The sequence below is a fragment of the Danio rerio genome, chromosome 19 (genome assembly GCF_049306965.1).
Source record: "Danio rerio strain Tuebingen ecotype United States chromosome 19, GRCz12tu, whole genome shotgun sequence".
NCBI lineage: Eukaryota > Metazoa > Chordata > Actinopteri > Cypriniformes > Danionidae > Danio > Danio rerio.
In genome coordinates, this window is record NC_133194.1 from 24,971,791 (window position 1) to 24,987,063 (window position 15,273).

Below are 15,273 nucleotides of genomic sequence, written 5' to 3' on the forward strand. Positions count from 1 at the left end.
AAGTTGGCGGTTCATTCTGCTTTGGCGACCCCAGATTAATAAAGGGACTAAGCCGACAAGAAAATAAATGAATGAATACGTAATGAATAAGTTACAGATTGCTGTGAAATTGTGTGAACAATAACATGATCATTTTAAATGAAGAGCAGATTTATTTTCACATTAATATTCATCTGCAAGCATAAATGTAAACTTCAATCTAATGTTCTTGATGTGCAAGAATAAACTTCATTGATTCTTTCAGAAACTCTAAATGTGTCGAGAATCTCAATGGTTCCAAGTTAGCAAGATTCAGCTTCTGTAACCAAATTTGAATTAGATTTTTTTTTATCTTGGCTTTTAGGCACTATCAAACATTAAACTGGTTCAGTAAAATAAGATTTTTTTGATCTCTTAATAAATGTTTTGAATTGATATTAGAGAGACAGAAATCTCTTAACTTGTGTTCCTAGAATGAAAAAAAAAATGTCTTATGGGTTTAAACTAGGGATGTTTAGATCCAATCATGTGATCGGAAATCGGGCCCAATCACACAATTTCAGACTCGATCGGAATTGGATGCATGCTGGATCTGTTTCTTTGCTCTTCTTTATTCATTTTTATGTATTACAGAGGTATTGGATCGGGTTTCAGTATCAGTAGTTACTCAAAATCAAATGATTCGGACTTGGACTCAAGGGCAAATAACCCCTGTTAGGCACATCCCTAGTTTGAATGAACTTTTTTTTTTTAGGGTTTTCTGATTTGAGCTGAACTAACTAGTCAATGTAACAGATTGAACTCATATTAGATAAATTGTTCATTCCATTTGATCATAAGCTTCCCTAAATCCTTCTCTTTCAGTATGTGTGGCAAAATGAAAGTAGAAACAACAGGAAAACACTGGTCAGTCAACTGAATCATGGAACACACACCGGTGCCAAATGGAGAGAATCTGGAATTTGCCACCATGTGACCCACTTCAAAAGAGAAGAGGTTCACAGTAAGACATGAAACATTCTACACACTCAGTTCATGAAGAGATGTGTTTAAACAGGCTTGATATTATTAGATAGGCTTGTCTAATCCATCAAACAAAGAGTGTAACCTGAACTCATGCTAATACATGGGTTCAAATTGAGGTGTCTTATTTGCAGTAATATACAGTACTGTAAATACAGGTTCAGGTATTTTAGTTACAGTAATATATAGTACCGTAAATACATGTATCCTGTGTAAAATGTGTTGCAAGCTTTATCTAAAACAAAAAACTGCAATAAATTATTTAAAATTGCAAAATTTGCTAAATTACAGACTTTTTTTTTGGGGGGGGGGGGGGGGGGGCTGGATAAATAAATTTTGTCTGATTGTACATATACTATAAAGTATGTCCTACATTAGGTTTACCATAGCATGCCTCTGGAAAGTTCATTCAGACTCAGTATTCCCCCATATTCAGAGAAATGCTGACTGTCTGGGTCTAGTTCTTCTCTATAATAATAAACTGGGGCAGTATTTATAGATCTCTCCTCAGGACCCAGTCTTGCAGACATGGGGCAGAAGTGGGATTACGGGCATGGTAACACACTTTAGACAACACAAATAAAAATGTGATAAGTCCTTTTATATACTATTTTGGATTATATAGCCCTATACAAGAAAGCAAAGCATTGAAATATAATGACACTGGAAGATTACCATATTCATATACTCTACCATGCTATTCAAAAATGTAGGTCCCACTTTATATTAAGTGTCCATAACTACTATGTACTTACATCAAAAAAAATTTAAAAATACAATGTACTTACTGTGTTTATAATGTATTTGAGAACACCTGTGCTGCTTTTGAGTTGGGGTAGAGGTTGGGTTATGGACAGGTTTGGAGGCATGTGTAGGTTTAAGGGTGGGTTAAGGTGTAAGGGATGGTCAACAGTGTAATTACAAATGTAATTACAAAAGTTAATTACAGATGTAATTACATATATGTATTTAATCAAGCATATGTACACAGTAAATAGATGTATTTACACAATAAGTAAATTGTAACAAACTATTAATTCCTGTGTAAGTACATATTAGTTAAGGCCACTTAATATAAAGTGGGACCAAAATGGGTATCTCAAAGCATGACATGATTCTTATATCTCCACTTTATACTAAGTCCAAACTTATAGACAGCGGTCTACATATTTACTGACCCATTACAAAAATGTGTGCTAAATTTTACAATAAACACGATCAATTAACAATATATACAATTAAACATACCTTTGGTATGCTTCTTTGGGGTGTAACTGAATAAATGTATAATACATATATCTCGCATTTCGCAATTTAACCAACAGTAAACTCATGGCCATAGAAAACAATCTGGTGGGGCAGCATTTTCTTTATTCAAAGGGATTTCACTGTGTCTCCCATATTCAAAATAAGTCTCACATACATAGTAAGTTAATATAAAAAAAAATAAGGGAGGAAAATGATCATTGTTGTAATCTCACTAAGAAATCTTGTGGCCAATCAAACACTTCCAGGAGCGTATTTATTAATGTTCTTATGTGCAACATAGGCTGTGTTTTGGCTGATGAACTTCTGATGATGCGGCTACTCATGCAGGACTGGCTGAGATACAATGTGACAAAATACATGCAAATGCTAAAGGCAGGCTAATGAATAGCTGCGGGAGCAACGTAACTGTCTGCACTGTGTTCTGATAGGTCTGTTTTTCACTGGGGTTTTATACTTGCATAATTTACATGAAAGTAAAGAACCAATGGTGTTTGAGGCTCACGGTGCCTAGATTCTTGTTTTAGGGCACCTTTAAAAAATAAAATATGACATTGCCTTAAAAAAATATGGCAAATAGCAGGCACCTACAAATCATACACAGTTACTTGTACACTATTTAAAAAAATTTATTAGCACAATTAAAACAAAAAAATTATATATCAAATTCTGTTTATTATTGTGATAACATGCTGAATTTTCAGCAGCCATTCCATCAGTGTCACATGATCCTTTGGATATCATGTGATATGGTTAGATAGTGCTTAAGAAACGTCTTAATATTGACAATGTTGAAAACAGCTCTGCTTTATATATTTATATTATTATTTGTAAAAGCATGATTAATTTTGTCAGCATTATTTAATGTTCATTACGTTAAAAAGAATAGCATTTACTTGCAATGTAAAACTTTCAAAAGATGATTTTTAAAGGATGTTGGAAAATTATACAAACTAACTAAAAAAAAATACAGTAGAATTTCCAAAACCTTTCAAAATATCTTATTTTGTGTTTAACAGAACAAATAAAAAACTAGTTTAGAACAAAAAGAGAGTAAATAAAGGGTGATAGATTGGTCATTTTTGAGTGAACTATCCCTTTGAGCAAATGAAGATAAATATTTTTACAGCTTCAGAAATTCTCTGATGCATTCTTCGAGAATAAATGATTAGCCATTAACGTACTTGTCTCAAACGGCATGTTGTTAATATACAGTCCCTCGCTGCATGATTGAACACCATAACACACCCCACCAGGTGGGTTTCAGACGTCTGAATTCAATCTGAATTACACAGCGAAGTTAACGTGTTTAATCAGAAACATCTGCAGAACTGCAGTACCGATCCAAAGTTTTAGAGCTACCATTGCCTCGAGCTACAGTCCTCTGCAGCTTTGCAGTCTCACACATCTGTGCCAATCAATATGGAACTACTTATAAACCACTGAGCTACAACCCCGTCTTCACCAGCACACAATCACAGTCGCACATATGGTGCACTCACACACAGACGGTGTCAGCTGCGGCTCATGTACCTTTATACTTTTCCCTGACGTTCTCGTAGGCTTGCACAAACTCCTGCTCGTCTACAAAGAGTGTCACGCTGGCTGGATCGTACATGGACATGGCCCTGGAGTGAGGTCAGGTCAATCCCTCCAATGTTTTCCCTTCTTCTTTTACTTTCGGGTCCTTCTTCGGACGTGCCTTCCTGACGATTGGTCTGTCAGAACAGACTGGTGTGTTTGTACAGGCTCACTTTCTACAAGCTCTGAGAATGTGTGTGTGTGTGTGCGTGTGTGTGTGTGTATGTGTTTGTGTGTGTATAAGTGTGTGTGAGAGAGTATTCCCCCACAGTTCTGGCTCTCGTTCCAGACCACCAGTACCACTCCCCTCTTCAAGCTTGAGAAATACCAACACACACACACACACAGTCCCACCTCTTAAAGGCATACATGCAACACACATGTACACACAACAACAACATGCTGCTTTCTAAGACATCTGATATCACAACAATGATTTTGTTTCTGATAAAATAAATGTTAACTATGCCTATTACTATATAACTGCAGGTTAACTATGCTTATATATAATAACTTAAAGGGGTGGTCCACTACGATATCATATTTTAAACTTTAGTTGATGTGTAATGTAGCTGTGTGAACATAAACAACATCTCTGAATGTAAAAAGCTCAAAGTTCAATGCAAAGGGAGACCTTGATTTTAATAGATTTAGCTTAGCAAAGCCTACAATAAACGAATTTTGGGAACTACAAAAAAATACTTCCGGGCCAGTAAGATCACAAACTTACTTTTACCGCACACACACACTACGCAGCTAAGGGCCGTGGCCAGAGGCGCTGTAATGTTATACCAGAGACAGAACTAAAACGCGTCCAAACCATTCTGTATTTGGGCTTCCAAAGTTCACGACATAAAGACAGAAGTGATTACAGTCCAATATTAATTATTTTCCAGAGAATTATAAAATACATAGCAAGCATGATTTGACAAATAACAGCTCCAGATTATCTCCCAGTTCAGTGCTGGATTCGGTTAAAATCTCCTCAAAGCAGAAGCTGTGAACTACAACCTGTGTTTTTATTTATTAAAATTGGTCATGACATGCACAGTGTCTAGCCTTAATGGTATTTGGTAGCAACGATGTAAATAACAGGAAATGCTGTTTTGCACCACAAACTATTTAGATTAAAATTCATATTTATCAGTCAAACTGCTATAAGCACACACACACACTTTACTAGCATGTGTAGCACCTCTCTATGGGTGTGCTCAACTTTGCATTGATTCACTTTAGGGAGCTTTTCCATGCGTTTTACATCCCAGATAATGAAGTCGCAAAAGATATGTGGATGATTCATATTACTTACACCTGCATATTCCGGATATATGTGAAAGACGTCGTGTAACACGTTGAGTTAAAATAATACAGGATAGCTCAACTAACTCGTGGTCGCAGCAGAAAAATAAATCACTGCTCACACAGGTCTCATCCCACATCTTGTGCTTTATTCTTCTGTCAGCAGTGTCACGATATATTACAGAAAATAACTTAATCCGAGCATCAGAGAAAACGAAAAAGAAAGCCCCACGCAGTGAGATATATGAAAAAAATAACGTCATTTCCTTTAAGTGAAACATGAGCACACATTGCTTTGTATCTTATAAACACAACCAAGCCTTAAAATTACATTCTGGACCACCCCTTTAACTGCTATAAGGTATTAGTTCCTAAATAATTATTAAAGTCATTAGTAACTGATAAAGTTATGGAAACTAATAACCTTAACCTTTCTGATTTTGATAGTTATACAATAATGTGCACCTTTTGTAAAGCTGCTTTGAATCAATATTTTTTGTGAAAAGCACAATGTAAATAAACTTAAATTAATATGAATTATGGAGCTGAACAGAATACTGGTCAGCATGAATGAAAAGGCAGTGATGTATCATTGTGTTTTCTGGATAATAAGTTGTACTGGGTTCAGATTTTATTTAAAGCAAAAAAAAAAAAAAAAGCTTTGCGACATGTTGTTTAAGTAGTAAATCTATTTGCGCCACTTTGTGACTCATGGGTGTTCCAGTCTAGAAAGGAGGTGTGTCAAGGCACATTGTTGGAGTGTTGCAATTTTAAGGAACTAAAATCGACCTCGCGCTTGACCAGCTGAAAGTAGGCCTAAAGTCCAGCGCAGATCGCGTTACTTGCAGAAATGGGAAGTAACTAAGTACAAATACTTTGTTTCTGTACTTTAGTAGATTTTTTTCTGGTATCAGTACTTTACTCCACAATTTATTTTTCTAACAGCTTTTTACTTCTTACATTTTTACACAAAAATCTGTACTTTCTACTTCATACATTTTTAAACTAGGCTCGTTACTTTCATTTTCATGTGTTTGGAGTCGCGATCTATATTATTTCTTATCATTGCGCAATATGAGCGCCTTGATGCAGTCAGTCTATTTTTCCTCAGTGTGCCAGTGTGCTGCATGCGTGGCTCTTTCAAGGCTATCATGCACCGTACGTGGGCTATTCTATGAAGATTACCATAAGAAAGGCAAGGATGACTATGCAGATGTGACAGAGGGAGTCGGCAAATTTAACATGACTGATGCTGCCCTCTTTCACGCTAATAAGACACCCTTTATTCATTTGGATCACAGGTAAACAAGAGACACATTCCAGTTCAAAAACATGCCGTTTAAATGCTTAAGCCTTTTGCCCACTTCCGATCATACTGCACAGGCTTTCTCTGATCGTTCATTCTAATACCACAAAATATAGTGTTTTTTGTAAAGATTTGTACATTTAGTACTAAAACAATCAAATCCTTTATTTCTGGTATATTTCCTAATACAAAATTTATGCTGTTTTTCATTTTTTATTGACGATATGATTTTACTCATACATGTAGGCCTATACTGTTACTGTCTTCAATTAATACATTTTAACAAATATTTTGTAACAACAAAAATAACTATACTGGGCAATTTATGAATAAAAATATCATTCAAAAGATGCTGAATTTATTCCGTGAAAAAATATCATGCACATGTTTTGTAGGTTGTAGCCATGGCTGTATATGTTGTTTTTAGCACAGAATAAATGTATTACAGTTTTTCTCAGACACTTTCTCAGATCAGAATTGAAACCTGAGCATCCTGCTCAGAATCCTTAGTTCATCTCTCAAAACTAAGTTTCTGTCTCAATGAACATGTCCGTGATGTCAGAATGACATGACTCAAATTACTTAGTAGTCATGTTGTCAATATCAGTGTACTCTGGAGGGCTCTTCTGAAGTAAACTATGGCAATATTTTTGGGCCGTTTGTGCTGTAATTAGTTGCCAGATCATGTCATTGTGATACATAAAGGACAGCACTGCAAAGCACAAAGAACAAACAAAATAAAAATGTGAACCTAGAACAACCTTCTTTTAGACTTTCAGTAGAAAACGTTATAGACAGATTTAGAAAAAAAAGTCTAATGGAAACGTATAAAAAAAGTCATTATGACAAAATATTGACAACCTGTTCAGCCATTTTTCATGTAAAGACTTAATCCATGAACAAATGATTACATGTTGTGCAGAGTGAGACTATTCAGAGACCAAATAAAGAGACTAAAATAATAAATCTTTTGATCAACATGACATGAGCTATTGATAATGTAGAAAACAGCAGAGATTTGCACATAATCATTTGCATGGATCTGCAAAAACATTTGCAAGTTGTTCATAATGAGAAATTGCTTTGTACAAGTGACACAATGATAATCTGATTTATCAGGTAGTTTCGAGAATTTCAATTCTGCTCTGAGAAATAAACCAAAGTGAATAAGGAAAAGCTGTAACAGAATTAATGTTTATTAATTAAATAAACTAACCACAATACCCTAGAAAAACACTGAAATAACAGCTTATGTATGAGAGATATTATTTAAAGAGGATAAAGCAGCTTTAGCCTAATGTAAAAAAATAGTTTGCAGTCAAATATGATAAGTATATTTTACATAAGAATTGAAAATGTAAGTTAGTTTATATTAATGTATCAATAGGATGTGAGGTCTAGTTACCTACCTAATTCACTCTCTATCCTTAAACTTAGTTTCTGATTTATACAGGGTCGCCACAGTGGAATGAAACAATTATTTCAGCATATGTTTTATACAGTGGATACCCTTCCAGCTGCAACCCAGTACTGGGAAACTCCCATACACGCTCACACTCACAAACATTTATACACTACAATTTAGTTACCTAATATTCATCTACACCGCATGTCTTTGGACTGTGGTTGAAACGGGTACTTATTGCTTTTTTACTTTTGTACATTTTTGAGGCCGTACTTCTTTACTTTTACTTAAGTACAAAAGTGTAGTCAATAGTTTTACTTTTACTAGAGTTGTTTTAAACATGAGTATCTGTACTTCTACTTAAGTAAAGGATGTGTGTACTTTTGCCATCTCTGAATACTTGTGCGCCTTAAACACTCACACATTGCTTAATACAAGCAATTCACAAATATCTTTACATATGAAAAATAATAAAATGATTAAAATATTACGCAAATTATTATTTTTTTACATTAATATAAAAAACACTGCCTGCGTGCCTTCTTCATCTCGGGGAGAAATAGTTTTGAAGCAAATATTTGTGCTTAATAAACAAAATTAAACATGTAGGCTAATGGGTGCGTACAACACCAACACCGTTTCCTTATCCACGAAAGTAAAGGAGTAAAGTAAAGAGTAAAAGTGAAGTAAAAAGAAAGAAAAGAGGCTGAATGGAGGAGGCTCGTTCTTTATCCTCACTCTGCAGATGGTCTGTTTTACTGTTTTCTCGCGTGTAAAGTGTTCAGTTTTTCCAATTAAAAAGTCCGACATGTAAATAGCAAATGCGCCATGGTGTGACACAACTGACTTTTAAAAGGGAATGGGAGATGAGACTCTGATTGGCTTATTGCTCGTTATGCTCAAAACACACCCATTACTCATTAAGAGCTTAAGCACATCCCTGTTGGACCATATGCTGCTGCGCAAACCATATTTTATGTCCTTAAAATAGCAAAGGTGAATTCAGACCTGCCCTTAATGCTTTTGTGCCATGCTCTTTAGACTTTGCGCCTAGATCATTAAAAAGAACCCTAAAAATTATTTTTTCTTCACCATTATTTTATGTCTTTGATCCATGTTGCATTGCTATTTTTAACGAACTACAACAGCTTTTTTATATTAATATCATTTAAATATAATTGTAAAATAAGCTACTGGTAGTCCTGAATAAAATTTACAAAAATGTACAAAACATGCTTAGCCTTTATTAGTATTAAGAATAAAGGTCGGCTTTGTGATATTTTTCTTGTTTTCAATTTTAATTAAAGAGCAATATTATTAAAAATTATAACAAATTACTCAAAAAAAATCAAATAAAAAAGGAATAAAAAATAAATAACAATAAAAATATTAACTGAATGCTACTAAAATAGCATTGCTATTGATAACATGTACTGCACACCGTAACACTAACAAAATTTGCATTCAAGTGAAACTGAAACTAGTGGTGTGTGGGCAAATGTGGCATACCTTAAAGCAGTGGTGGCCAGTTCCGGGTTTCGGGACCCCCTACCATGCACATTTGCATTTCTTCCTTACTCATAACACCTGATTTAGATCACCAGCTCATTAACTGAGCGATTCATGAACTGATAGTTGTGTGTCAAGTAACAGACATACAAAATGTGCAGGGCAGGAAGTCTTGAAGACCAGAATTGGGAACCACTGGCTTAAAGAAGACATTATATGCTCCTTTTTACAAAATTTAAAATAAGTCGCTGATGTCGCAAAAGTTAGTATATGAAGTTTCAGTTCAAACACCACACAATTATTATTTTTTTTATATCTGCCCCTTTTGGGCTTTAAATTCAAATGAGATTGTGCTATAAACACCTCTGCATCAGAATAGCAGCAGATTTAAAACTGGACTAATGTTATTTCTGTGAAAAACTGAAAATGTTAAAAGCAGTGTCTCAGACGAAGACAGTCTATGGAGTACACAATGTTCTTTTGTGCATTCTAAAACTCCAAACTTATAATTCCCTTAGTCACTTACATTATCTTCAGTAGGTAAAAGGTTTAATGGCCGACGGCTGCTTCTCAGTCAGGGCTGTCTATGCTAATGGGGAAATTTCTTAACAAATATGCAGGGCTTTGCCCCACAAAACTGTGTTTAAACCCCTTATTAAAGTGATTTTTGCATAATAGGTCCCCTTTAGTACCTCTCTTATTCCCCCTTAATCCAAATATGTGACACACACTTGTATATGATTTGCTTGCTTGATTTTCATTTTCAGTAAATTTCAATTTACAGAAGATAAGCATGACTTGATATTCTTGAAATCTGGTGTAAAATGTGGGCTAATAATGGCGGTGTGCACCTTTATCATTTGTTGCTAAAGCTTTGTCAGGATATTTTTTCATGTAATTGTAAAAAGTTTTATATTTTTGTTTGATCTGTTCAAACTACTGCAAATATTTTGTGAAGCCACAATATGTCTGAATTAATTCTGAGGATTCTGTATGCACTCAGATACAGTGAGAGAAGGGAGTACACAGAGTTTCTGGAAAAATACATAAATTGTGATTGAATCTCTTGAACTATTTTGGAGATGTAATCTAATAAATAACAATGTAATGTAATTAAATCTTGAGACAATTTAATCATGCCTAAAAAATATATGGTCTGAATACCTTTGCCAAATATGCAATAAAAACATAAATTAATCTTTCAAGAATGAAGAGGATTAACAGGATATGCCCTAAAAATGCAGAAGTATGGCCTAATTTTTAAATTATGTTCAAATCATATTTATTGATCAAAACCTTTTCAATAATGCACAGCCACAAAAAGAAACCATATGTTTACATTTTCTAAAGAAAATGTTTATAGAGCAATGCTCACTAAACTAATAACAATATGCTTAAACAGCCCTTTCATTAAATTTTTAAATGTACAAAAATAAAAAGAGATGTTAAAAAGGAAAAAAGACCAGATTTTTAATCAAAAACAATAAAAAGTTAGGAAAACTCTTAAAAAACAACTAAATTCATCATGCATCTGAAATGGGTCAATCAGAGAAAATAATCTAAAATTTATTTGCTGATCATTTAATTTCTTATCGGGCCGCATGTAATGACAGCATGAAACAGCACTCATCTGCAAATACCAATACGGCTACTGATATATTTTGCATCCTTACAAAAGATAAAATAAATATTAGTACATACTGTATGGTGGTATATAGTATATACACTCACCGGCCATTTTATTAGATACAACTTCTCATTAAAACAAATTTCTAAACAGCAAATCACATGGCGAAAACTTAATGAATGTAGGAATGTGGACATGGTCAAGATAATCTGCTGTAATTCAAACTGAGCATTAAAATAGGAAAGATAGGTGATTTGGGTGACTTTGTACATACATGGCATGGTTCTGGTGCCAGACGGGCTGGTCTGAGTATTTCAGAAACTGCTGATCTACTGGGATTTTCATCCACAATCATCTCTAGGGTTTACAAAGAATGATCTGAAAAAGAGAAAATATCCAGAGAACGCCAGTTCTGTTGGCCCAAATGGAAAATGGCCAGACTGGTTCGGACTAAAAGAAAGGCAACAGTAACTCAAATAACCACTCATAACAACCGAGGTATACAAAAGAGCATCACTGAATGCACAACTAATTGATCCTTTAGGCGGATGGGCTACAGCAGCAGAAGACCACACCTGGTGCCACTCCAGTCAGCTAAGAACAGAAAACTGAGGCTATAATTCACATAGGCTTACCAAAATTGGACAATAGAAGATTGCCTAGCCAGATGAGTCTCAATTTCTGTTACGACATTCAGATATAGGGGCAGAAATTGGCATCACCAGCATGAAAGCATGGATCCATCCCGCCTTGTCTCAACAGTTCAGGCTGGTGGTGGTCGCGTAATGGTGTGGGGGATATTTTCTATGGGCCCATTAGTTCATGTCAATAAAACAGCATACCTGAGTATTTTTGCTGACCATGTCCATACCTTTATGACCAAAGTGTACCCATCTTCTGATGGCTACTTCCAGCAGGATAACCAGCATCAAATCATAAAGCGCGAATCATCTCAGACGTGTTTCTAGAACATGACAATGAGTTCACTGTATTCAAATGGCCTCCACAGTCATGAGAACTCAATTCAATAGAGCACATTTGGGATGGGGAGGAATGGGAGATTCATATCATGGATGTGTAGCCGACAAATCTGCAGCAACTGTGAGATGCTATCATGTTAATATGTCAATATCTGCAGCAACTGTGTGATGCTATCATGCCTATATTATTGACTTCTTAAAAATCTGTCTGTGACCCCTTGGATTTTGTTCTGATGTTCTTGTATTGTCACTTCAAGCAAAATAATCAATGGTCATGGTCAAATACTCAATAATACTTCAAAATTGCTCAGGTTTCTACAATATTCACCAGGACAAATGCATTTTAGTTTGTTGGGCAGAAACTCTTGATCTTAGTAATGAACATCATAAAAAAGGTTGTTGTAAACCCTTTATGAAGTGTGTTTATCCTGAAACACATTTTTCAACATTTTTAGCTTGGACTACTGACACCATGTGATTATTATAGGACATATGACAATGAGTTCACTTTCCTCAAATGGCCTCCACAGTCACCAGAACTCAATTCAATAGAGCACATTTGGGATTTGGAGGAATGGGAGCATCACGTAATGGATCCAGCCAACAAATCTGCAGCAACTGTGTGATGCTGTCATGTCAATATGGATCAAAATCTCTAAGGGAATATTTCCAGTACATTGTTGAATATATGCCATGAAGGATTAAGTTCTGAAGGTAAAAGGCGCCCAACTCAGTAGTAGTAAGGTGTACCTAATAAAGTGGACATTGAGTAAGTATTAGTATATATACTGTATAATAAGGTAGTGGCAACCTAGAAAACACTGAAAATATTAAATAATGGCAGCAGTGTGACAAATGTTACCTCTCACTAAAAAAAAAATCCCCTAATAACAGTACATTATATACAGGATTTCTGATAGGCAACCACTTAACGTCTGGACACCAAGCCAGTGGGAGTATGCGTGTGTATGTGTTTTCAGAGAGAGTGACAGTGATTAAATGAAGAAGAAAGTAAGCTAATGGGAATAAGAGCAGGAAATAAAGCCCATTCATATCAAGCAAGTCCTACAGTCTATCAGAGGAGGAAATGGAAAAGCTTCCTGAGATGAGGCTGGGGTCGGAGGAACTGAACTTTTATCACTCTAAAATACAATTAGCTTTTAAAAATGAAGTGGGTGAGAGATGCAGCGCTGCATGTCTCTCCTTACCCCCTTTCTGCAAACTAAGTCAAGCTGGTAGCTGCTATATATTTGATGCTACACAGCCATCTTGCAACCCCCCAAAGGTCTCAAGGGGGCAAAACCCGCCCGTTCCCATAAGTAATCCCTTACACCAGATGTGTCCTGTTACAAGCATTCCTGAGGTGGCCACAATGCATCAACCCGTCACCTCTTCCCCAATATGCTGGATAATGCTTGTCAGTATTTGACATTTTTAATGTCACTAAGAAAGTCTTTCTCAAACTACTTTGTTTACATTGTTGGCTTCAGAAGCAAGCTGATTTTAGTAGGTGGTGTATATTACAGGAAAAATAGCCTACATAAATAATGTTTTGGAAATCTCATAGAATAAAAAAACTTGGGAAATAATTTAATATATGCTGATATATGTGCTCTGAACACCTTTGGCAAATGTGGAATGAAAATAATAGCCGATGATTAATCTGTCAAGAGTTACGGGAACTGGATATGCCATAAAAGATGCAAAAACTACATGTCCAACATATTTATGGACTGTGCTCAAAACATATTTTCACAGCTGGTTAAGATATCTCTCGAAACCTGTGCAGAAAGAAAAAAAGTCAGCTTAATTTTATTTTATTTACTTTTCTAAAAAATTAAATACAGCCCAGAAGGCATTTGCCACAATGTTAGAGGGTCTGAGGGATTGCTGGTATGTTGCTCTGTGGTCACTAATGAGTTGAGTTGCTTTTAATGTGGTACTATGTGGTTGCAACACATCTATTCCCATTAAGAACTTAAGAATAGTAACCTGACAATTAGCTTAAGTTACCTTTTAGTGATTTCCTAATCAGTTTTTTTTTTTTTTGCCCTCAAGTCTGAGTCTGATTTTGAGTATCTTCCGATACTTCCGATTCCATACTCGTGATTTCTGCTTCAAGCTGCTTACGTGTTCTACTTAGCCTTCATTTAACCAATAGCATCTCTGCAACAAAGTGATGTCATGTCGCATGTCATGCTGTTTGTGTGTTAAGTCAAAAAACAGTTCTAACTCTGTGCTACCGCATAACTAAAGATGTGTTGAAAAAGTCAGTATACAAATACATACAAATGAAGTTTTTCTTATGGCTGTATATTACTGACTTCTTAAAAATCTGTCTGTGACCCCTTGGATTTTGTTCTGATGTTCTTGCATTGTCACTTCAAGCAAAATACTCAATGGTGATGGTCTAATACTCAATAATACTTCAAAATTGCTCATGTTTTTACATTACACACCAGGACAAATGCATTTTAGTCTAATGGGCAGAAACTCCTGATCTTTGTGATCATCATCATAAAAAAAAGGTTTTTGGAAACTCTATGAAGAGTGTTCAATCTGAAACACATTTTTCAACATTTTTAGCTTGGACTACTGACACCATGTGGTTATTATAAGACTTACATTTAGAGACACAAAACTCTATTACTTGGAATGAATGACTTGCAATTTAATTTTCTTTAATGTCATTGCTTAACATAAAAACTCAACAATGCCACACGTGTATTAATATATAACTAAAGCTCAACATATAAAATCTTATATTAGATCTGCTTTAAAAAGTGGCAAATTATCTGTCTTTAAAGTAACAAACAGTGAGGAATGGATAGTTAGAGTATTTGCATCTATCTAGATCTAAATAATTGTGTCTAAATCTAAAATATCATGTCTAAATAATTCACTGAATTTCTCGAGGTCTGGAAGTATGTGGAATAAACTTCTGTGTGCTATTTATAGTTAATCATGAATAATTGATCCAACTTGACGTGCTCTATAAAGGTTACAAATATTTCCATGAGTTTTATGGAGCATATTGTACAAAATTTTGACAGTAAATTAAAATAAAACCACCGAAGCTTCTACAGCAGAAACATATTAGTTTGATGGATAGCAGGCCGTCGCATTGCAATATGTCTGTCGGGTACATTTTTAATTAATGACATAAATGTGAGTTGCATTCCTCTAGAGATCTACATGCCGGTGGTTTTTGTGAGGAGCAACTGATAATCAGTTTGTGCTGTGCAGAAATGACACCAAGGAAGTATTGGATGTATTTATATATCGACTTGTATAATAT

The 15,273-nt window shown here is 35.1% G+C and overlaps 1 protein-coding gene across 10 annotated transcripts in view; it reads right to left on the reverse strand.

Annotated features, from left to right (window-relative positions):
• pleca (plectin a) overlaps positions 1-15,273 on the reverse strand; it is a 214,024-nt gene that overhangs the window by 156,236 nt on the left and 42,515 nt on the right. For 3 of the 10 annotated variants that reach the window (XM_073930988.1, XM_073930985.1, XM_073930983.1), the window contains exon 1: positions 3,802-4,147. The exons of the other annotated variants lie outside the window; for them this stretch is intronic. In XM_073930988.1, the coding sequence (XP_073787089.1) occupies positions 3,802-3,892 (91 nt within the window). In that variant the 5' untranslated portion in view covers positions 3,893-4,147. Of the gene's footprint in view, positions 1-3,801; positions 4,148-15,273 lie in introns of those variants that run through there. 10 annotated transcript variants of the gene reach the window in all.